General features: G+C 49.8%; 1 protein-coding gene and 1 long non-coding RNA gene across 2 annotated transcripts; one reads left to right on the forward strand and one right to left on the reverse strand.

Annotated features, from left to right (window-relative positions):
* LOC146349106 (uncharacterized) lies at positions 1-5053 on the reverse strand. Its single transcript, XR_014790827.1, has 3 exons — positions 4168-5053; positions 1336-1506; positions 1-850 (listed from the first exon to the last, which is right to left on the reverse strand). It is a non-coding gene; the product is annotated as an uncharacterized LOC146349106 (long non-coding RNA).
* Positions 5054-11117: 6064 nt separating this feature from the next.
* WFDC3 (WAP four-disulfide core domain 3) lies at positions 11118-23199 on the forward strand. The gene is made up of 3 exons (XM_084854965.1): positions 11118-11262; positions 21621-21767; positions 23020-23199. The coding sequence occupies exons 1-3, from the start codon at positions 11181-11183 to the stop codon at positions 23028-23030; spliced, it is 240 nt and encodes a 79-aa protein (XP_084711091.1). The 5' UTR covers positions 11118-11180; the 3' UTR covers positions 23031-23199.
* Positions 23200-23991: the final 792 nt, after the last annotated feature.

The raw sequence follows: 23991 nt of genomic DNA on the forward strand, positions 1-23991 counted from the left end.
AAAGGTTGGATAAAGGTTTATTAAGACAGAAATAAAGGGGTCAAGGGAAAGGGGAGAATGGAAGTAACAAGTTACACAAGGGGGCACAAAGCCAAATTACTCAGCCGTATACACAGAGCTGTATGAACGCACACCCAAGCAAAGTAAGAAAGCTACCTGGCCTGTCCTCACATCCCGAAGTATGGATCTCCCTGCAGAGCACCCAGCCATCTGCAGGTCCAGGGCCGCCAGGGCGAAGGGAGACGCCATGCCTCAGCCTCCTTTCAAAGACCGCCCTGGCCTCCCAGAGGCGGGAACCCCCCACCAACTCCAGCTGTTAGCACCTCCCAGTCAGCAGGGATGGCGCCTGGCCTTGAGCGAAGGGCCCAAGCGCCTCTAGATAACAGGCGATTCCAGGTGGTTGCAGCAGACGTGGCAGCCTGGCCCCATCTCGTGGTGGAAAGCAGGACATCCTTCTGGGGTCCAAACAGTCGCCCCTCATCCCAGTGTTGTGGAAGGCGGCGGCGCTCACTCCCCGATGGGAGAACAGCGCCATGCGTCTGTCCAAGAACTCACGGTGAGGAGCTGAGCAGCCATAAACACCCGGTGATCAAATTGAGATCCAGGGGAAGGCGAGGGGGAGGGGGCTCGCTCCACTAAGCAAGCCGAACAGTGAAAGCATCTCAGAAAAGATGTGTGCTTATTCATTCTCCTCCGGGGACGTAGAAAGTAGCAGTGAACACTGGACTTGTACAAATGGAAGCAGCATCAAGAGTTGTTCAGACTTCGGCTCTGGCGGGGGCTTCTTCACACCTTTGGACTGGGCCTCTTCCTCCTCCTCCTCCTCTTGTGCAGGGTGCAGAACCTGAGACTAGAGACAGCAACGGGGATGAAGAGCGTTGGGCATCGCCTGCGCCGGGGAAGGTGGCCGCTCTCCCAGCACGCGCGCGAGTCTCCCTCTGCTCAGGCTGCCCCACCTCCATCCCCGCTGGGAGAAGGAGGCGGGGTGGCCGAAGCCGGCTGAGTCCCCTTTGCCCCTCCATCAGGGAAGCGAAGGGGATTCAGCCACTTCCCCTTCGCCTGTCCCACCTCCTTCCCACAACGGACAGCTGGCTCGGCTTAGCCGTTTGCTGGGTTCGGGTCAGCCTTAGGGTTGGGCCCAGTCGCTGGATGGAAGATCCACCTCTCGTCTTGCCATCCTTATTTAATAGCTGAACAACCATTTCTTTCCTCTGCCTTTTACTATGCACATAGCTGAAGAAAGCCTTTTTGTTGTTTTTAGCATCCCTCGCTAGCCTCAGCTTGTTCTCAGCTTTAGCCTTCCTGACGCCATCCCTGCAATTCTGTGCTACCTGCCTGTACTCTTCCGTTGTTACTTGGCCTTCCTTCCACTTCCTAGATGTGTCCTTTTTTGTTTTCAGGTCATCTCTGAGCTTCTTGTGAACCCACATTGGCTTCTTCTGTTGTCTTCCACCTTTCGGGGTGCTCTCCAGACCAGGCCTGCCAATTATTCATTTTGTTATAGTGCTGAGGCAGAGGGAGGGAGGGAGGGAGAGACTGTGTTAGTGCCAAGAACAGAAATGCAGTGCTAATGCCAAGCACCACTTTTCAACATTATTTCGTTTTTGAGCAGGAATGCTGAGACCCCAGGGTGGACACCGGCCTTGCCAATAGGGATGTACGAAAGTGACTTACCTTTCGCGGATTATGTTGATGGTGGTGGGGGGGGGAGTGTTCCGTCCCTCCCCCCGTAATCCTCGATGGGGGGGAGGCGATCCGTTCCTCCCCCCCGGAATCCTCCGCAGCCAGCTGTGCTCCACAGCAGCTCCGTGGAGCAGCCGGCCAGGCCCAGCCAGGCCAGAGCCATCTGCAGCCAGATTTCTGGCCGCGGAGGGCTCTGGGTTAAAAAAACAACAACAAAACACCGCATACGCTAATGGCAGTGGCTATGGCCACCGCCATTTGCGTTCCTTATTTTTGCCCTCTTAATCTACGTAAATATTTACGTAGACTATGACAGCAAAAATAAAGGGGAACACAAATAACATAGCAGGTGGTATTTGCATCCTTTTTTGATTCACCATTTTAGCCTACACGTAGGCTAAAACGGTGAATCAAAAAGGGACGCAAATAGCACCCGCTACGCTATTTGTGTTCCCCTTTATTTTCGCCGTCATAGTCTTTGTAAATATTTATGTAGATTCCGATGGCCCAAAATAAGGAATGCAAATTGTTTTTGAAAAAAAACAAAACACGTACGCAAATGGCGGTGGCCGTAGCCGAGGCCATTTGCGTATGTGTTTTGTTTTGTTTTGTTTTACCCAGAGCCCTCCGCGGCCAGAAATCCGGCTGCAGACGACCCTGGCCTGGGCCTGGCCGGCTGCTCCACGGAGCCGCCACGGAGTACAGCCGGCCGTCGAGGATTCCAGAGGGGAGGACCGGATTGCCTCCCCCACCCGTCGAGGATTCCGGGGGGAGGGACGGAACGCCTCCCCCCCCCATGAACAGAATCCGCGAAAAGGTAAGTGACTTTCGTACATCCCTAGTCTCAGGTGAGCCAAGTAGACACCCTCCCCACCCATAAAGACTCTTACACTCCAGACCTGTCCTCCCAGGTTCAGTTAGATCTCGTGTCTTCAGTGTGGTGTTTCTGGGTGCCGGTGTGCCCGCAGGCACCTCTCTTGGTCCCCACCAGGCTCCCTGCCCCTCCTGATTTTTATTGTACTTCTTACGTCTTTTTATTTTAATTTGAAAAAGGATTTTTTTTTTAACACAGAAGCTGGCATGCTGCAAAGGGAAGTGCCATCTTAATTTGGGTTCAAAAGAGTGGTTTTGTGTTTTGGAGCTCAGCCCCCATCCTTGGCTCTCTGCATTCCGGCTCAGCAACGAAATAATGTTGGAAAGTGGTGCTGTTTAAGTCTTGCCCTTCGGTTCTTGATTTGTAGGTACTTTTATCTTAGACCCACCAGTTTGCCTTCTGGGAAATGATTGTTTTGTGACTAGGGCCAGACAGCCCTTCAAACAGAGGATGCCGTCAAATAGAGGACTGTCCTTGAAAAGCAGGGGTGCTTCCAGAGGGAGGGCTCCTAACACTACCAATCGAAAGGCATTGCACAGCTATTCCATCTTTTCCTCCTTAATAGATTGCTTTTCTGATAAAGAAAATCGCCTTGAGTGCCATTTTTCTTGGTAGACGGGTGGGTTACAATTCAAATAAGTAAATAAGTAAAGGCAGAAGAAGCTATGGGAAAACACGGGAGGGTTACAAATGGAAGTTGATGACGTCTGGACCCCCCGTAAAATTCTGTGAACGAGGCAGGACAATTGCAAGATAAAAAGCTCATCTGGAAGCACACTAGGAGACATGACCACCCAAAACAGCCATGTAAAGTGGGAGAGTATTATTATTATTATCCCCATATGTACAGTGGAAAGCAGGGCAGAGGTCTGAGAGAATAATGGCTTGAGTGAAATGAGATTTGAACTGGATGCATCCTGGCTCACAGCAACTACTCTTCACTATAATGCCATACCAGTTCAGACAGTTTTAAATTAGAAAGTGGGGAAGAGATTTCAGTAATGCTACTGTGTTGCCTTGTCACCTTCTGATAACTGTCCACATCTTCAGCAGGATGCTGAAGTATTGATGTTGGGCCGGGGAACTCACGTGGATAGTACAAAGATGGGGAAAATACAACTGGCAGTGAGAGAGTTTTAATAGAATGTATTCCACTTTTTCTAGCCACAGGAAAGCTAAAACAGACGGAGGCTGCAACTCTTTATTGGGGCAGGCAATGCTGGGACATCTGTTACTGCAGGATACTTATATATTTTATTAAATTGATATTTCATTTATTATTACATTTCTATACCAGCCAATAGCCAAAGCTCTCTGGGCGGTTTACAGAAATTATATATCACACCTCTCTTCTGTGTGGCTCAAGGCAACATGGATGCGCCCGATCTCATCTGATCTTGGACGCTAAGGAGGGTCAGCCCTGGTTAGTACTTGGATGGGAGACCGCCTGGGAATCAGACTTCCTGCACAGAGCAGGGGGTTGATCTCGACGGTCTTGCAGGCCTCTTCCAGCCCTATGATTCTATGATTCTGCTCTGTCAGGGAACAAAGATAGTGCAACCAAGTTTACACAAAAGGTCTCTGGTCAATAGAAAGAAAAAGTAACAAACCTCTCAGCTTAGAAGTTTTGAGGAGGAAGGGGAAGCCGCTTGGAGGTGTGAAGCATTTCCATCAGCTGTCCAGGCTGGTGGGGACACCTATTTTTCTAATGCTCAACTTGGCTACAGAAAAGTGGCAGCAATGCTGGGATTTTTTTTCTTCCAAAACGTCTTTAGACAATCCATGTAGTCTGTGTAGTCTCACTTTTGTTTTGCTTAGATTGACGATCTTTTTTTTAGCCTAATCAGTTTTCTGCAGCGTCTGATGCGCGCTTGGTCTAAAGTATTAAGATCAGCTGGTTCTTCATTTGGCCAGTTTGCTTGTTCCTTTAATCTAGTGCACACTTCTTGGGGCAAAATAACTTGCATGAGTTGGTTCACACTAGCACAATTAGGATTTCAGCAAGCAATCGCTGGTTTTCTAAATTTTTTGTGGCTTTTCTGATGTTTCAAAGTTTGGCCTGGTCTTTCAGTGTTTCTTGGGAGTCCCTAACACCCCACTCCCCGGGACTTAGGTGACTTCTTTTTTTCCTTTCTTTTTTTGACGTCTCAACATCGCAATCAAAGGATGCATTCTCATTGACGCTGTGCCACCCTGGACCTCGAGATTCCGAGGTTTCCTTTAAATGCACAATTCTGTCCAAATCAAAGGTCCCAACCACGGGGAATTGTTTGGATGGGTCAAGTTCCATTTGTCTAAAACTTGCAAGTCTTCGGTCTGGAACTCCTGCACATGTACATTGAAGGCATCCCTTTTGGGGCTATGGAATTTCTTTGGAAGAATCTGACCCCATCCTCAATTCACACAGGAGCACACAGGAAAACAACTGGGAGGTCTCCATGGGTTGCAAGAAACGAAAGGCACTGCCAAATTCCGAGGTACAGTCAGAGACCGACTCCCACTGAATCGGAGGCACAATCGGTCACTCGCAGTCTAGGGAGCTCACACCATGGCAGGGAGTGAAGGAAAGGTCAGGTCGCTCACTGCAATCTCCGTTCATTCAGGAATAGGGATGGCAGAGAATTCCGCCATGGATTCCCCGGAATCTGTGGCGGAACGGCCTCCTGCCCCCCACCCCCCACGGAATCCCCCCGGGACGGCACTTACCAAGGATGGCAATTCGGTGGCCGAATTGCCATCCTTGCAGTCGTGATAGGCTACGTAAGAATTTACATAGCCTATCATAGCTAACCCCCCCCACAAACCCCCCCCCAGCGTACGCAAATGGCGGCAGCTACTGCGGCCGCCATTTGCGTTCCCTATTTTTCGACGATTTATCTTACGTAAATATTTACGTAAGATAAAACGGCAAAAAAAGGGAAACGCAAATAGCGTAGTGGGTGCTATTTGCATTCCTTTATTTTTCGCGTTCTAGCCTACGTAAATATTTACGTAAGATAAATCGTAAATTACAAGATAAATCATAAATTACAAGATAAATCATAAATATTTACATAAGATAAAAGCCAGTTGTGTCCGCAGCAGCCCGTCCGCGGCCGGAAATCCAGCTGCGGATGGCCCTGGCCGTCTGCTCCGCGGCCTGGCTGCAGAGCGGAGCCAGCCGTCGAGGATTCCGGGGGGGAGGACCGGATCGCCTCCCCCCCACACCGCGAAAGATTCTGCGAAAAGGTGAGTTTCGTACATCCCTATTCCGGTATGATGTATTCAGGAGGTCCGTGCCTTGTCGGCCGGCTCATACCATGGAGGAAAGAAGGAAAACGCACCCACACAAGGCTCCAGCGACTATAATTTGCCTTGGTCCTTTTTACCTCAATTCATGCCAGGCAGCTCTCATTCTGTTCTTTTTCTCAGTTCACAGAAGGCAACTCTCATTCACCTGACACCAGATCCCACGGACCTCTGTAACCTCCCCAAACAAACAAAAACAAAAACTTACCAAGTGCTTAAATTACTGACTGTCTCTTTAACAGCAGCATCCCATCAGCCAAGGCAGAATCGTCCCACTGGCCGCCTCACGCTGAGTCCCAGACTTGGAGATTTCAAAAGGTCTCTCACCTTGGTGTGCGCTTCTGGGATGGTCAGCGAATGGCGGCCCAAATTGGTTCAATTCTCCTCAGCATTTGGGATCCGAGTCACGGTACCAAATTGTTAAGGAAATATCCAAGGCATGTTCGGTTGACCAGTCAGAAATTTATTAAAGCACATCACGGCCGTGGGAGAGACAGACAAAACTGTGTCTCTCCCCCTCCCAAAGAAAACAGGATGCATCTATACAGACTGAAAGTTGGAGAACAAGGAAAGACACACTACGCATGCTCAGAAACCAATTAGTGCTCAGCACAGGCTTATCAGCACAGCGGCCTTCTTATCTTTAGGGATGAGTTACTTTGGTAGATAGGAATTTCTTGCTTATGAGCAAGTTACAAGTACCTTCTCGTGGTCACACACACAGACACAATCCCATCAGGCACCTCGCCTGAACCAAGCTACTTACAAGGCCAGGTCAGGCCCACCTTCACAACTGAATTCTATATTTTTCTGCCTTAACCTATTATAATTTTTGATATGCCTGGACTATTGCAGATAAGGGGGTGGGGTGGGGTGAATAAATAAATACACACACACACACACACTGTAGCAGCCATATCGGGGGTCAGACTAAGTAGCCTCATGCAGTCTCATGCTTCATGTTCTTGCTGAGCTCTTTCTCCCTTGAATATATTGTTGTAAGCTGACGAGACACAGGAATTCCTTATCCTGTCAAAGGTCATACAATTGTATATCTTGTTCTCTGCTGTTCTCTTCTGTTCTCTCCTTATCATGGCTACCCTATAACCCAGTTCTTGTATTATAAACAATAGTGCTAGGAGAAGAAATGTTGAGGACTGCAACCCCACGCGGGAGGGGGAGGAGGAGCCGTTTCCTATGTGTCACAATGTCTATAAAACCAATGTGCTAATGTAAATCGGGGCTTCTGGCTCTTTGGAAATGATTCCAGCCTTAAGCCCGCGCGTTAAATAAAGAATCTCTTTTTCCTTCACTCCGTGGTCTCTCTGACTCTGGGTTCTGCAACAACACAAATGCACATTTTAGAAACATACTCATTTTTATTCTTTAGTCAATGGGGAAAGTGCGTTTTCAGCGCACAATTTAGAAAATGTGCACCGAAATGTGTATTTTTTCCGGTTTGAACAAAAAATGGGACAAACTGAGTTCTGAGGTGAGGCTCTGAGAAAGTCCATGGGCTCAAGCTTTCCTTATTCTCCCATTTCTACTCAGAGGTAAGTACCACTGAATTGAATAGGCATACACAGATAAGTGTGTACAGGATTGCAGCCTTACAGCACAATCCTATGCATGTCTACTTAGGCAAAGTCCCATTGTGGTCAATGAGACTTATTTTCACGTGCGTGTGTAAATGACTGCTGCCTAAGTCTCTCTTCTTCAGCTCCTCCCTCCCTCCCTCCCTTCCGCTTGCTGTAAGGCACAGAAAGAACTCAATGGATAATGAAACCTGGGCTGAGAGGCTCACTGGGGGAGCTGGTGTGTTGCTGTTTTGCTGCTGCAATGTGTAGGGGGTGTGGTAAAAGTTTAAAACCGGACTTGGAGGTCCATGCCCAGCCCTCCAATTAAGCTCTGGACACGCAGGCAAGATCCAACTTGCGTTTATTCGTGTACAATGAAGGCAGCTCTGTCAACCCAGAGGCAGCCCAGATCCACACTCACCAGTTACATTTATAATCATAGTGTGGCTAAAGAAGTGACATCAGCCAAGCCCAGTGCACATGTCTGGTCATTATCAACTAAACTTTTACTGACACCCCCCCCCCCCACTTCCTGCAACTTTCCCAGGATTTATGACCCAATTATTTTGGAAGCACGATGATTCACAGGTGCGGGGTGAGTTGCTGCGCCAACAAAATCACCTATCTCTACTGTCCTAGCGGTTTCTCCTTCAATATGGAAGAAACAGAGACAACAGTTTTAGACCTATGAGGAATCTGCCACGGAGGCACGAAGAAGCCGAGGTGACATGGCTTTGCCTTAGTTATTTTCCCCATGGGTGAACCTGACTGGCACACTGGGAAGGGGGGCACCTCTGCCATCCCCTGCAGGTGAAAGGTGGATGTGCAGAGGCCCCCCTGTCACATTCCCTGCCTGACCTCACGCCCAGCTTCCTGGGAAGGGGTGGCAAGGTTGAACAGCCAGTGAGGGACTCGGGCTGTCAGCAACTGGAGGAGGCCATGGGTTAGCCAGACAGGGCTTCAGGACAGGGTGGCCAACACACATGGCCTGCAGGCTGAATGCAGCCCCCTGGCCTGATTGCAGCCAACACTGCCCCCCCCCCCGCTGAATTTGCTGCTGCTGCAGGAGCAAAAGCAGGAGCAATTTTGCTTGAAAGTAAGGCATAAAGACCTCACTGCTTGCAAGTGAAAACTCTGCCACAGCAGCAATTTTGGTGGTCACTTTGGTGGGAGTGGGGGCAGGGGGGCAGCCCATTATATGTCTAGGCAGAGAAGGAAGTCCCTGAGCGAAATGGGGCTGTTAGTCCCTGGCCAAAGGGCAAAGGGTTACAGCCCCTCAGCCCTATCTATACCTTCTTACCTGGGACCAAGCCCCATTTAGCTCAATGGGACTTACTTCTCTGAGCAGATGGGTAGAGGACTTTGCTGTCACTGAAGCATATGCAAACGTTCTTCTAGCCCTCCACACACAGCCTGCCCTCAGACTGCATTTCACTTTAAAAACACCCACCCCATGCAGAATGGAAAATAACACTGGAGACCCCTGCAGGGGTGTCAGCACACGGTACTCTCTCCTCCCCTTCCCCCAAATAGGAGCATAACCCATGTTCAGCCACAGTGCCACACCAGATGCGTGCACAGGTTACCGCTGGGCTTTCCCTATTGGATTTTAGATTGTTTTCTATGGCCAAATCATCAGTCTACGATCGCCTCTGTGGCTAATGCTGCTCCCAAAATGGAGGATGGGGGAAATGCCAGATGGCTGGAGGAGGGCTAACGTTGTCCCTATCTTCAAAAAGGGTAAAGAGGAGGAACCTGGGAACTACAGACCAGTCAGTCTGACATCAATCCCAGGGAGAATTCGGGAGCAGATGATAAAGCAATCCATCTGGAAGCACCTTGAAAACAACGCCGTGACTACTCGAAGCCAACATGGATTTGTCAAGAACAAATCCTGCCAGACGAATCTGATCTCATATTTTGATCAGGTAACCTCCCTTGTGGAATGTGGGAATGCTGTGGACATCATATACCTTGACTTCAGCAAATCTTTCGACAAAGTGCCCCATGATCTCCTGATGAGCAAATTAGCTCAAAGTGGGCAAGATGAAACAACGATCCGGTGGATCCACAGCTGGCTACAGAATTGGACTCAGAGTGCTTCTCAATGGGACCTTCTCAAACTGGGGAGAGATAACGAGTGGGGTACCGCAGGGCTCAGTCCTGGGCCCAGCGCTCTTCAACATTTTTGTGAATGACTTGGAGGAGGAGGTGCAGGGAATGCTGATCAAATTTGCAGATGACACCAAATTGGGCGGGATAGCTAATACTTTGGAAGACAGAAACAGAATTCAAAGTGATCTGGATAGACTGGAGTGCTGGGCAGAAAACAACAGAATGACATTTAACAGGGATAAATGCCAACTTCTGCACCTAGGAAAGAGAAACCAAAGGCACAGTTACAAGATGGGGGATACGTGGCTCAACAGCACTACAAGCGAGAAGGATCTTGGAATTGTTGTCGATCACAAGCTGAATATGAGCCAACAATGTGATGTGGCTGCAAAAAAGACAAATGCTATTTTGGGCTGCATTCATAGAAGCATCGCTTCCAAATCCCAGGAAGTACTAGTTCCCCTCTACTCAGCACTGGTTAGGCCTCATCTGGAGTACTGTGTCCAGTTCTGGGCACCACACTTTAAGAAGGATGCAGACAAACTGGAGAGGGTTCAGAGGAGGGCAACCAAGACGATCAGGGGACTGGAAACAAAGCCCTATGAGAGAGACTGAAAGAACTGGGCCTGTTTAGCCTTGAGAAGAGAAGACTGAGGGGAGACATGATGGCGCTCTTCAAGTACTTGAAAGGTTGCCACAGAGAGGAAGGCCAGGATCTCTTCTCGATCATCCCAGAGTGCAGGACACGGAATCATGGGCTCAAGTGACAGGAAGCCAGATTCCGGCTGAACATCAGGAAACACTTCCTGACAGTTAGAGCAATATGAGAATGGAACCCGTTCCCTAGGGAGGCGGAGGGCTCTCCCACACTGGAGGCGTTCAAGACGAGGCTGGACAGCCATCTGTCAGGGATGCTCTGACTTGGATTCCTGCACTGAGCAGGGGTTGGACTCGATGGCCTTGTAGGCCCCTTCCAACCCTGCTGTTCTATGATTCTATGATTCATTCATCGCTGTGGCTACTTCACAACTTGGCTAAACACACTGAAAGGCGGTAGCAGGCTCATTTCTCACAGAAGTGATTGGACTGAATGCAGCCTGAGTATTTTGTCTCATATCTTGGGTTCCACAAGGGCTAGTGTGGCCGTGGGGAAGCTGCAGGAGGGGTGGCACATCATTCCTGGCATCATCTGGCACCTGGCTCTGCTGCACACGTGGGCTCTCCCCAGCTGGGCAACCTGACCTCGGCCTCCCTGAGGTATGGGCAGGTCCAAAAGGGAGTCTACTGCAACCAGCGTCAGAGGCTGCCTATCCCCACAAGGACAGAGCTGCTGCCAGACTGTCTCTGTGTGCGCGTGCGTGCGTGCAATGCAGGAGCTGGGGAAAGGACACTAGGAACTGGGGTCCCCAGCTTCACTTTGCAGGCAGAGATGCTGAGCAGCGTCAGCATCGCCAGGCCAGCCACAGCTCTCAACGACAATGCCCGTCAGCCCCGCCGCAGAATGGCGAAAGCCAACGGCCCTCTGTGTTGGGAAAGAGGCCCTGGAATGCTTCACTTCCCTCTTGCCCAACGTCCTCTAAAAGGCACTCGAGCCCTGGCGCAGATCAGCCTCAGCACTCCGGTCTTCTGCAAGCAGCAGCGCCATGAAGGCACGGTTCGCTCTCCTCTTGCTCGTGGGGCTCCTCACCATCGGGGCTGAGCTGCGGTCTGCAACTGGAGAAATGGGTAAGGGGGGAAGCCCGGCTGTCCAGGCCCTCCTCACCCTCCGAGGTGCTGTTTTGCAGGGACGCTTCCCGGGGGGTCCAACCACTCAAGCCAGGCCACGCAAGTGAACGCCTTTCCTATCCCACCTTTCTCAAAGGACTCACAGAATCATGGGGTGTTTCTACATTAAGCACCCCCCCCCGCAAAACCCCACATCCTTTCCAGAGCTTCCTGCTTTCAGTGTCTTTGCGGGATGGCTTCTTTACACTCGTTTAAACTGAGGGAGTGCCTCCCTCCCTCCCTGGCATGTGTGCCAAGGGTGGGGGGGGGTGTCTTGTTTTCATAGCTTCACTTCTGCTGTACTGTTTTCTCGCAGTCCCCAGGAAACCTCTGACTTACTTCTGAGTACACATAAAATGTAAGGTTCTGCTGTAAGTCTGCACACTTGCTTGGGAGTAAGCCCCACTGAACATAATGGGGTGCTCTGAATCAACAGAGGACGTTGCTTCTGAGCTTGGTGGGGTGGGGGATCAGATGTGTCTCCCTTCGTTGCAGGGAGGCATTTTACCCTCTTCTCCCTCCAACTGAGAAATGCAGAGGCCGGAGGCGCAATCAGCAGGCGATTCTTGCCCTCGCGCCTGTCAAATCTCATCCGGACTGCGCCCCCAACAACTGAAAACAAACACCCACAGCAGGCAGACACAGCGGTTTCTTCCGCGATGGAAGAATTTCACGGGGAGGTCATGGCGCTCCTGTTCCGTGGGCTGGAAAAAACCCACATTTTTTGCGTTTGGGGAAAACACAAGATAGGCTGGAGGAAATGGCGGGGGACACCCTGGGGGGTAACAGCATCATCTAAAGAGCCCACAAACTTGCGAGAGAGCCATTCCAGGAGCAGGATAAAAACTATGTGTGATGGACCCATAGAATCATAGAATAGTAGGGCTGGAAGGGGCTATAAGACCATCGAGTCCGACCCCCCGCTCAGTGCAGGAATCCAAGTCACAGCATTCCTCCTCTTGAAGGCCTCCAGCGTGGGAGAGCCCACTCCCTCCCTAGGGAATCAGGTCCATTGCCCTATTGCTCCAACAGTCAGGACGTTTCTCCTGATGTTCAGCCGGAATCTAGCTCCCTGGAACTTGAGCCCGTGATTCCGTGTCCTGCACTCTGGGCTGATCGAGAAGAGATCCCGGCCTTCCTCTCTGTGGCAACCTTTCGAGTCCTTGAAGAGCGCTATCCTGTCTCCCCTCAGTCTCCTCTTCTCAAGGCTAAACAGGCCCAGTTCCTTCAGTCTCTCCTCATATGGCTTTGTTTCCAGTCCCCTGATCATCTTCGTTGCCCTCCTCTGAACCCTCTCCAGCTTGTCTGCGTCCTTCTCAAAGTGTGGTGCCCAGAAATGGGCACAGTGCTCCAGACCTAACCAGTGCCGAGTAGAGGGGAACTAGTACTTCACGTGGGGGTCTAACCACCCAGGCTAGGCCACGCAAGTGAACGCCTTTCCTATCCCACCTTTGTCAAAGGAGAAAGGACGGTTCCCTTTTAGAGCATCTCTACACCAGCCTAGATCCTGCATTTGAAACGGGGCTTTCTGTGTCGGTTTTAAATGCAGGATCACAAGGACTCCCCTTTTCACCCACTTCCTTCCCCCCCCTTCTCCCCGTATCCGAGTCTTCCATGACCTTTCATTGATCTCGCTCCTCTTCTTGCCATTTTTCCTCTTAGAATCATAGAATCATAGAACAGTAGGGTTGGAAGGGGCCTACAAGGCCATCGAGTCCAACCCCTTGCTCAAGGCAGGAATCCAAGTCAGAGTATCCCTGATGTTGCAGAACCCAGAGTCAGAGAGACCACGGAGTGAAGGAAAAAGAGATTCTTTATTTAACGCGCGGGCTTAAGGCTGGAATCGTTTCCAAAGAGCCAGAAGCCCTGATTTACATTAGCACATTGGTTTTATAGACATTGTGACACATATGAAACGGCTCCTCCTCCCCCTCCCGCATGGGGTTGCAATCCTCAACATTTTTTCTCTTAGCACTATTGTTTATAATACAAGAACTGGGTTATAGGGTAGCCATGATAAGGAGAGAACAGAAGAGAACAGCAGAGAACAAGATATACAATTGTATGACCTTTGACAAGATAAGGAATTCCTGTGTCTCGTCAGCTTACAACAATATATTCAAGGGAGAAAGAGCTCAGCAAGAACATGAAGCATGAGACTGCATGAGGCTACTTAGTCTGACCCCCGATATGGCTGCTACATTCCCCCCTTAAATGCATAATTTCATTACAATTATAGCATTTTTGATAACCATACAAAGCTTTTTGTGACATACATATTACTTAGCCTCTTGTTGGGCTATTAGAGCATAGAGGGCAGCAGTTTTACTAGCTGAGACATAAAACAGATTGGTTAAACAGCGCATAAGACAAGGAACGCAGAGACATAACAGAACTTTTATGAACAATACTGGTAGAATTAGGATGAACAATGCTTTTAAGCTAGCTAAGATCTGGAAGCCAAGGGGTTAACTAATTGAGCTAATTGTTTTGTTTTATTGTTTTGTAAGCTACTATATTGTGCAGCTTGTTGATTTGTTTATTTACAGCATTGCCATTATCAGTTAAGTTAAAACAACAGAGCTTTTGGTGTGTCTTACAACTTAAATGATGGAGAAGGAAGAGGTAATCTATACCAGCTCTGTTTTCTAGAACTGCACCTCTTAGATCACGCAACTCTTTATTTAACAATGACAATGCTCGTGAGGTGGCATTTATGCTTTTGGCTAAGCTGCAAGCTAACCAGTTGTTCTTTAGACCATTAGCCAAGGCTAAACCTGGAACCCCAACTAGTGACATTGCTAAGGCCAATTTTTCTGAGTCAGAATATAACTGCACATGACTATTACAATTTTTAGTTAGTTGGAGTGCTCGAGGCTGCCGTTGACGGATTTTCTCGGGCTACAGGGGAAGAATTGGCACCAGTTCAATTGGCGGCTGAGGCAACATGGGTGGTTATCAGACAAGTTGGCAGGAATGAATGACCAAGTGCGGGAATTACATGTCTAAAACTATCCATGAGGCAAAAGTATGTGGGCATCATTAAAAGATATGTTTTGAATTTTATTTCAGTGGAAGGGGGCCAGGGATAGCTTTATATTTTCTGGAAAATTTTTGACAATTAAGCATTCGTGCACACGTAGCATTTGTTTCAGCAATGATGGGGGTGCGTAGAGTGAACTCTGTAGGGGGTAGGATCTTTGCAACCACGCCCCAATTAGCATTTTGGGAATAAGTTAAACTTACACCATAAACTCTTAACATGGTATCTTTTTGAATTTTCCCAGGATGTCTACAGACAGGTATTAGGCAAGAGCCAATAAGCCTGTTTGCAGGTATACCTCTTGGCAAACAAAAATGTTTTACTCTCGTGATGTTAGCCAGGTGAAGCCAGTAATTATCAGCAAATCACTGGGACAAACTTCTTTTTCCAGGGGCAGACCCCCCTTTTTGCACCTTATTAAGGAAACACAATGCAACACTACTAACACTACAACACGCATGTTTGATCTTCTTTGGGATCTGACCGTACGCTGGGCAGCTATTCACCTGGCAAGCTGCAGTAGGGTCTAGTCCCCTTCTTCAATTCTCCAGTTGCAGGTCTGACCGTACACAGGGGGACAGTTTCCCGGTGTGTCCACAGTAAGGTCTAGCCTGAGTCTTCTTACTGCTTTTTCAGAATGATTTTTAAAGGATTTTCAGGATTTCTGTTTACAGTCTACTCTCCCCCTCTCGCTCTCTTGACTCGTGTCCAATGTATCCAGGGTTTAATTCTAGCTGCTTTCATAGCTGCGGGGGTGGAAAGTATGACAGTTCTGAGTTCTTTCCATCTGGGAGTCAAAGGGTTATTTTTCCCTCTTTAACTCATACTTTAACTCTTGGTTGGAAAGGATGAACTTCTGTGATGGGAATGGCTTATTTTTTTAAGACAAAGCGACGCTGGGCTTGAAGACCTTTGCTCAGTGTTTGGACTTCTTGTTTAAGGCTAACGTTTGCTTGCTCTTGATGCCACTCCAGTGTCAGTTATGAAGTCAATGTCACTGCCCCTCACAGTCAATGTCACGGCCCCTCTCAAGCTGTCTCCCTCTTCGCCCATTCTGGCCCCTTTGGTTTTCTCCTTTGTGTATTTGATTTATTTTATTTGGGCATTCATGCCACTAATGTCCATCTTGTCCACACTGGGCACACTGGTTCTTTTTTAAGAATCTTCTGCCTCTGCTGGGTCTTCTTCTTTTTTTTTTTTCGTTTACGTCTTCTTGGGCCTCTGGGTCAAGGGGGGTGTACTGGCGATAGGCATTTGAAAGATGCTCCAAGTACGCTCTGGGGCCTCGGTGGCACCTTGCAGCACTTTAGACACTTTGGTCATATTAACTGACTTCTTCATACCTGCTTTCATGGCTTCTAACAGCAGGGTTTGATACTGGGTGAGGCGCTCTAGCCCCACTTGTGTTTTGGGATTCCAGCGGGGGGGGGGGTACTTACAAGGAGGCTTTATTGGGTAACTTACAGCACACAGGCGTACTTAATTTTTGGATCAGACAGCTTCTCTGAACCATGAGCTATTGCACTAAATGGGTTTTTATACTATACATGTTACCCATGAGGCAGCACAACACTAGCAAGCATTTTTAGCATAGGCTAGAAGTGTTTGGTTCTCAGGCACAGCTTCCTGTAAACAATTTCGCTTCTCAGAGTGCTTGATAACACTTTTATTTATTAGTATGGGAAGACAAATTTTTTCTCTTTTTTTTGCTTTCTTTTTCTTTGCTGATCTGCCTGTATTGCAGATCATGTTTCAAACTTTTTACACAAAACTTTCTGCTCCATGCACCAGCCTTGTCTCTTTATTTGTCTGTTTCAAGTTAAACTTACTTAAACCTTTCTGCCTTACACTAGTCCCAATGACACACATTTGGGATAGGCTCTTCTTCTCCTTCTAGTTACATTTTCTTTATCTTAAAGAACTATTACATTATTGTGGCTACTTTATTCCAGGTAATAAGCTCCAGGCACAATCAGCTGCTTTTAATTTACCCTGGGGGCAACTATGGCCACGCTTCTTTTTTACAAATGTTTTTTCTTTGCCTCTTGCCTTTTCTTTCTTTTTTTTTTTCCTCTCTTCTCTATCTGTCTTCTACTTTCTCTATTTTTTCTTTTCTACTTGCTTTTGTCTTTTCTCTTCGTCATCCATTGGGAACTACACTTATTATCATTTGGAGTTGCAACTAACACTAATTTGCAAATATCACATATATTTCATGATATTTAAGAAATCATAAAATATACACAACAAACTTTTTCTGCAATTTAACACAATGAATGGAAAACACTTTTTGCATGGTAAGGCATGATGGAGCAGATCCAGCAATTATACTGCTCTTCTGGCTGAAAGCTCAGGGCTCATCAAAATCAAGGGAAAGGCATACCCACACACACAAAGAGTTCTAGGTCACCATTTTTGCATCAGCAACTCTATGCTGCATGAGTTTTAGCAGAAGGAAATTTAAAAGTTATAAATCAAACTTAGCCTGCTGTACACTGAGCTGACTACAAACATAGACACATGGTCCACAGCGATGAGAGCTCAAGTTTATCAAAAGCTTCACAGCACTGTCCATGGCAAGTCTTTGACAATTTAAAATTTTAGTTCATGTGCAGAGTGTCTCTAAAAAGCCCAGATGATGATGGAGGCAAACAGTGAAGGCTCTGGGCAATGAAGATGCGATGTTTCCAGCAAAGGCTCTCTACTTTTGCATGAGTTTAAAAAGGGGAAGTGTGGCCCTACACCCCTTCTGACAGACAAGGGCCTTTAACTTTTTAGCAAGGCCTCTGTCTAAACAGAGCGGCACAGCTCAGCTCTCTAGCCGTGACGCTTTAACTTGGGCAACTCCTCTGTAAATTTTATTTTACTTCTGTCAGGTTCTCTCACAGACATTTTAAAAACTTACTCTTTTTTTTTTTTTCTCTTCTAACCTGGTACACGAAAGCACTGAAACACTGAGTGCCGAAACTCAGGACGCTGGGGGTGATGGGCATCGCCTTATACTTGCATTTTTCAGGCAGCCATTAATCTTCGGGGAGGCGGTGGGGTGATTTGCAGGACTTCAAAGGCAAGCTTCTCAGTTTGTTTGTATTTGTAAATCCCAAGCTTAAAACAGGACACGATGAGGTACAGGGCAGCTAAATTCTTGCTTTGGCACGGGCAACAAATAACTCGGGTTAGCTTTCTTCGCTGGGGTCTCAAATAGGAAAACAGTCTTAATTTAAAGTTGTAACATCACTGACAGCGTCAGCCAGCCAGCTACACAGATCTCATTGTTTTTTAAGACAGTTGCTCCAATATCTTCTTTTCTTCTCAATCAGGTTGGGTCTCCCAGCTTACACAGTTTATTGCAGCTTTCAGGAGCATGGCAGTAGCATGATTTTGGCTTGGCCAGGAACATGCTGTCTGGTTTCTCGGTCTCTTTAGCACACACACTTAGGCAGTGTAACACTGGACACTCAAATCAGTGAGATTTCTTCATTGCAGGGAATCCCATGGCAAAAGCTTAATGGTTACGCTCTTCAGAAATCATATAGCTGATGGTCAGTAGCTACAGGCTCTATGCAATTCTAACACAGTTCAAAGCTAAACACGGTTACCTTGACAGAGATCTTCAACATGGTCTTTCCGCTTCATTCTGCTTTGGGACAGTCTTATGGCACACTTTTCACTCGAAGAGGGGTCTAGCCTGTGCTCTGGGGGCTGATTCTTCACCTTTATTTTCTATTTTGCCTTCATCTTCTGGGTCTTCATTTTCAGTTTCCATTTCTTAGGGATTTTATCTCAATTAGGCGAGGTGATGATGTTGCACAACTCAGAACGTTGTGGGCAATTTTCCTGCCCCCCCCCCTCTCGGCGCGCTAGGCTAACAGCTACTTTTTCGGCCTTACACTCTCACGCTCCCACGCTTTGTTAAAAGCCAGACTGTCCTGCAACATTTTTCTAATTAACAGCCTCAGATCTTGTTTTTTTTCCTCTCAGCTCGACCTTGAGCTTTTTGCTGTTTTCTCTCTCTATTCTGAATCTTTAAAAAAAACCTTTTTCCTTCTTTGTTTGACATACATCTCAAGGGGGTGCAAGGTTTGCTTCCCCCACCACCCATAGCCTCCCTCCTAAATTGAAGACAGACACAATTAGGGAATGGGAATTGGTCAGTGAGTAAGGGGTCTCACTGGCCGACACAAGAGGATTTTTCACACCACGCACTTTGCTACTGGCCTGGGCACCCGGACGGTCAACGGTATGCGTCAGAAACCGCAGTAGCCACTCACACAATCATCAATCTCTCCACTACATCCATATGTCCCTGCCACCCACTTTTCCCACTTTTTACCAGAGCGGAAAACGGCTTCCCCAGCTTCCTCAGCTTCCTACTGAGTACTGGCGTGCTAGGTACTGGCGCCCACTCGGGGGTGTGATCAGGCCCCCCTTCTACCCGCAAGGAGTAGGTTCTTTTGTATATGTATACCACCAACACTGACCTTCTTCATAAGGCGGGGCCCTCTTTTTTTCTGCCCAGTGGCCTTTCTCCCTAAAGGCGGGGCCCTCTTTTTCCCATATACTTGCCTTTCTCCTGAAGGCTTCCAATGTGGGTTTCAACTCAATTGCAGCTGCGATACAGGCAGGGCTCAAGTTCCTTCCTCCGCTTCCCAAGGTTCTCTTGCTGCTCGCTGCCGTTTGGGCGATCCTGGTGCAGGCTTTCTCCCATTCACTCGACAAAAAGGTCGGTGGCGCCAAGAAAGGGAGGCATGCGCCGAGCTCGTCCTCCTGGTGCGGCGATCAAGAGCAGGCAACTGCCACCTGTCTGGCTCAGAGCCTGCCACATCCGAGTCACGGCACCATTTATGTTGCAGAACCCAGAGTCAGAGAGACCACGGAGTGAAGGAAAAAGAGATTCTTTATTTAACGCGCGGGCTTAAGGCTGGAATCGTTTCCAAAGAGCCAGAAGCCCTGATTTACATTAGCACATTGGTTTTATAGACATTGTGACACATATGAAACGGCTCCTCCTCTCCCTCCCGCATGGGGTTGCAATCCTCAACATTTTTTCTCTTAGCACTATTGTTTATAATACAAGAACTGGGTTATAGGGTAGCCATGATAAGGAGAGAACAGAAGAGAACAGCAGAGAACAAGATATACAATTGTATGACCTTTGACAAGATAAGGAATTCCTGTGTCTCGTCAGCTTACAACAATATATTCAAGGGAGAAAGAGCTCAGCAAGAACATGAAGCATGAGACTGCATGAGGCTACTTAGTCTGACCCCCGATATGGCTGCTACACTGACAGATGGCTGTCCAGCCTCATCTTGAACGCCTCCAGTGTGGGAGAGCCCACCACCTCCCTGGGGAATGGGTTCCATTCTCGTATTGCTCTAACAGTCAGGAGGTTTTTCCTGATGTTCAGCCGGAATCTGGCTTCCTGTCACTTGAGCCCATGATTCCGTGTCCTGCACTCTGGCATGATCCAGAAGGGATCCTGGCCTTCCTCTCTGGGACAACCTTTCAAGTACTTGAAGAGTGCTATCCTATCTCCCCTCAGTCTTCTCTTCTCAAGGCTAAAGAGGCCCAGTTCTTGCAGTCTCTCTTCACAGGGCTTTGTTTCCAGTCACGGCATTGTTTTCAAGGTGATGGATTGCTTTATCATCTGCTCCAGAATTTTCCCTGGGATTGATGTCAGACTGACCGGTCTGTAGTTCCCAGGTTCCTCCTTTTTACCCTTTTTGAAGATAGGGACAACATTAGCCCTCTTCCAGTCGTCTGGCACTTCATCCATCCTCCATGATTTCTCAAAGATAATAGACAGTGGTTCTGAGAGTTCTTCTGCCAGTTCCTTTATTACTCTAGGATGCAGCTCATCTGGCCCTGGAGATTTGAACTCATTCAAAGTAATGAGGTGTTCCTTGACCATATGCCTATCGATCTCAAGCTGCAATCCTGCCCCTTCAGCCTGCACTTCGCCTTTGCCAGGGGGGTCATAGACCCTCTTTTGGGAGAAGACTGAGCCAAAGTAGGAATTGAGCAGAGTAGACTCTAGTAGACTCCGACCACCAGGTTCCTTTTATTCTTTGCTCCGTTGATTTTGCTCCAGATGCTCTCGATGGGGCTACCAAGCTCCTCCTCCTGTATTTCTGTGCAGAGATGTGTATTTTTCACATACAGTGCAACCCCACCTCCCTTTCTGTTCCTCCTGTTCTTTTTGAACAAGTTATATTCTTCAGTTGCTGCATTCCAGTCATGAGAGTCATCCCACCAAGTCTCAGTTACACCTATCAAGTCATAATTTCCCTCCTGTATTAAGAGTTCAAGTTCGTTCTGTTTGTTTCCCATACTCTGGGCATTAGTGTATAGGCATCGAAGACCATGTGCTTCATAGTCTGGCTTTCTTCCTACATGTGTCTGAAGACTATGATTGGGCGCTATCAGAGCTGTTCTCTCCGTTGCAGTGCATGCGCCTCCATCCACTGTTACCCCCAACATTACATCTCCCTTCCCCGTAGGATTCAGTTTAAGTTCTCGCAGAGAGAACTCAAGCGGAACACAAGGGGGTAAGTTGATAGCTCGTTATCTGCGATCTATTTAAAAATGGAACAAAGGGCACTGAGTGCAGGAGACGCCCTGGAGGGTCACGGTGTCATGTGAAGAGCCCGCAAGGCCCGTGACGTGATTGAGCCATCTCAATCGCAGGATAAAAGCTCCATGGGAAGAAAGCCTTAAACGCGTGCATTAATTCTGGCTGCGCTCACTGTGGTTGCTCGATCTCTGTGCTGGAGAGCCACTCCTTCCCAGTCCAGGGCTGCACGTAGCGTGGGCCATGCTCCAGGGGAGCAAAAGATCCCCTGCTCAGTGCACCGGCACCCCTTGAGCAGGCCCACCACCTGCCCCTTGCATGTGGCCTTCTGCCCCACGCCTGGGAGTCACGGAATCAAGGAACCAACCCTTCCAGCCTGCCAGCAACAGCCGTCAAAGTGCCGGGGGGGACCTGTGGGCAAACGAGTTGGGGGGGCCTGAGCCATGGGAGAGGGCACTGCTGGACCATGCAGCACTGTCTGGAAGCACCGCGCAGCACTGCTGCTTCCGGCAGGCTGCGCAGAAGCAATGCTGCTGCAGCTCCACACCAGCCTCGACCAGCCTGGCAGAGCCCGTGAGATGTGGCCATCGCCTGTGCTGGCTGGGGGTGATGGGAGCTGCAGTCCAAGGCGCAGTAGGGCACCAGGCTGGAGAAGGCTGCCCTGGAGCACTCTGGAGTGGCAGCAACTTGTGTTCCTTTCAGTGCGTCCCGCAAAGCTCCTCGGAGAGTGTCCCAGGCCCTCCGGCCCTGGACTCTGCGTGGAAAGGTGCGGCAGCGATGACGCTTGTGGCCCAGGGGAAAAGTGCTGCAGCAACGGCTGTGGCCACGAGTGCCGGAAGGTCACTGGAGGTAAGAGAAGCGCATGGCTGCCAAGTCCCCCTTTCTGACCAGGGACGGCGCAGGAAGGAGCTTGGCGAACGGGCTTCACCTGTTGTCAGGGAGCTGCAGAGTGGCTCTAGATCGCCTTTCTTGGAGCCCCTTCATGCAGTGCTGAGCATGAGCGGCAGCAGTACCCCTGGCCTGTGAGTTCTGTGGCAGAGTTGCTAGGTAGGAGGGAGGGGGACAGGGAGAGGGAGCTGGAGCACAGCAAGGGTGGGGCTGAAGCTGCCCTCGCCCCCACCCCACCCCACCCCACCCCCAGCTAGCAGCCCTGCTAAAAGCTCCTGGCCTGATCCGGGAAGGCAGGTCTCACATTCTCTGCCTCTCCCTACACGAGGAGGGAGGAAGGCTGCTCCCGTAGGGAGGGGCACATGCCCAGCATCTGTGTTTGTTTGTTTCTTTGCTTGCTCTATACCCCGCCTGTCTCCCCCAAAATGGTGCTCAAAGCGCATGCCCAGCCCCGCTCCAGGACAGGAGCCGCGCATTCCAAAATCTCCTGCCTTCCCAGTGCTCATCAACCTGAAGGAGGCTTTGGACACTGAGGGGAGAAGAGCAGCCCCCCCGCCCGCCCGGGCGCACTTCCCCCTCCGCCCCTGGTAACACCAGAGTATTCTGGACCAGGCGTTCAGCACTTCACCTTACGTCCATCTAACAGGTGCAGCACTGGGGCCGTGCTGGGAGTTCTGCCCAACCCATCATCCGGCCCTCTGCCTCCTGCAGCACGCCCACAGTCCAGCGCAGGATTCTGCAGGAGAGGAGGGGGAATCCCTGTAGCAATGCCGGAACTGATGGGTGGCGTGTTTGCGCAGATGCACATGTGTGCAGACTGAATCACATGGGACGTCCTGCATGCAGCGCGGGGTGGGAAGGCACCCGGCCCGGGGCTGCTGCCCATCGCCCAAGGTACGGGCTTGGGGCTGGGGCAGCCCCGTCTCTCCTGGCACAGAGCCTGGCCTGGGATAGACCCTTCCCAACAGGCCACTCAGAAGCTTCTCAGGCCCTCTCCTCCCTTGCCAGGCTGAGAGGGGCACAGAGGGCCAACAGGCCTTGTCCCTGTGTCCACAGTCATGCCTGCATGACGCTCCCCCCAGCCCAGAGACGCACGCACACGCACACACTACGGCCCAGCCTGTCTGTGCGGGGGCTCCCAGGTCTGCTCAGTCACTGACAGGTGTCTGGGATGAGCATCCTGATGACGGCTGCATCTTCTCTTCTCTCGCAGGCACGCGCTGACCTGGGCTCCAGCGAGGATGAGCCTCTCCACAGGACGCCTCACCTGGCCGTCCAGGACTGCTGGCAAAGCCTCTCTTGCTTCTCGGGCGCTGCAGATTGGTCTTGCCTCCCTGCAGCACAGCCTTGCATGGCATGGGCTCACCCAATAAAGATGATATGAGCTCCCAGCATCACGAGCCTCTGTCTGGGACTGCAAGCTAGTGGGAGAACACGAAGGGGGCAGGGCGGGATAACTGGTCTGCTGTGCCTCGCACTGTGTACTTGAGAGGGACAGCCTCGAGGTCCGGGGGGGCAGTTTCCTCTGGTACCGATGGTGGGAACGTGGCAGGAGAGGCACTCAAAGGGCTCCTGGCAAGGATGGGGGGGTGCATTTCAGGGACCCACCACATCACAGCACACTCAGCCTGCCCTTCCGTCCCTTCTTGTTGTTTATTCGGTCAGTCGCTTCCGACTCTTCGTGACTTCATGGACCAGCCCAGGCCAGAGCTTCCTGTCGGCCGTCGCCACCCCCAGCTCCCCCGAGGTCGAGTCCGTCACCTCCAGAATATCATCCATCCACCTTGCCCTTGGCCGGCCCCTCTTCCTTTGGCTTCTACTTTCCCTAGCCTCAGCATCTTCCCCAGGGTATCCTGTCTTCTCATCATGTGGCCAAAGGACTTCAGTTTTGCCTTCAATATCATTCCCTTTCCGTCCCTTAGAATGACAGAATCATGGAATAGTGGGGTTGGAAGGGGCCTACAAGGCCATCGAGTCCAACCCCCTGCTCAGTGCAGGAATCCAAGTCAGAGCAGCCCTGACAGATGGCCGCCCAGCCTCGTCTTGAAGGCCTCCAGTGTGGGAGAGCCCACCGCCTCCCTGGGTAGCCCACTACCTCCCTTGCTCTGGCGGTGTTCTCCTTGCAAGCAGTTCGGGCCTCCGTGTTCGTTTGTCGCTGTGTTTTGGGGTTGCTGGAGCCTGCCCT

Source organism: Heloderma suspectum, chromosome 4, assembly GCF_057233095.1.
Source record: "Heloderma suspectum isolate Gila_16-S chromosome 4, 16-S_ref, whole genome shotgun sequence".
NCBI classification, from domain to species: Eukaryota; Metazoa; Chordata; class Lepidosauria; order Squamata; family Helodermatidae; genus Heloderma; species Heloderma suspectum.

Coding starts and splice junctions, on each gene's coding strand:
- WFDC3 (XM_084854965.1), top strand. CDS start 11,181: ATGAAGGCACGGTTCGCTCTCCTCTTGCTCGTGGGGCTCCTCACCATC. Junction 11,263..21,620: donor GTCTGCAACTGGAGAAATGG/GTAAGGGGGGAA, acceptor TGTTCCTTTCAG/TGCGTCCCGCAAAGCTCCTC.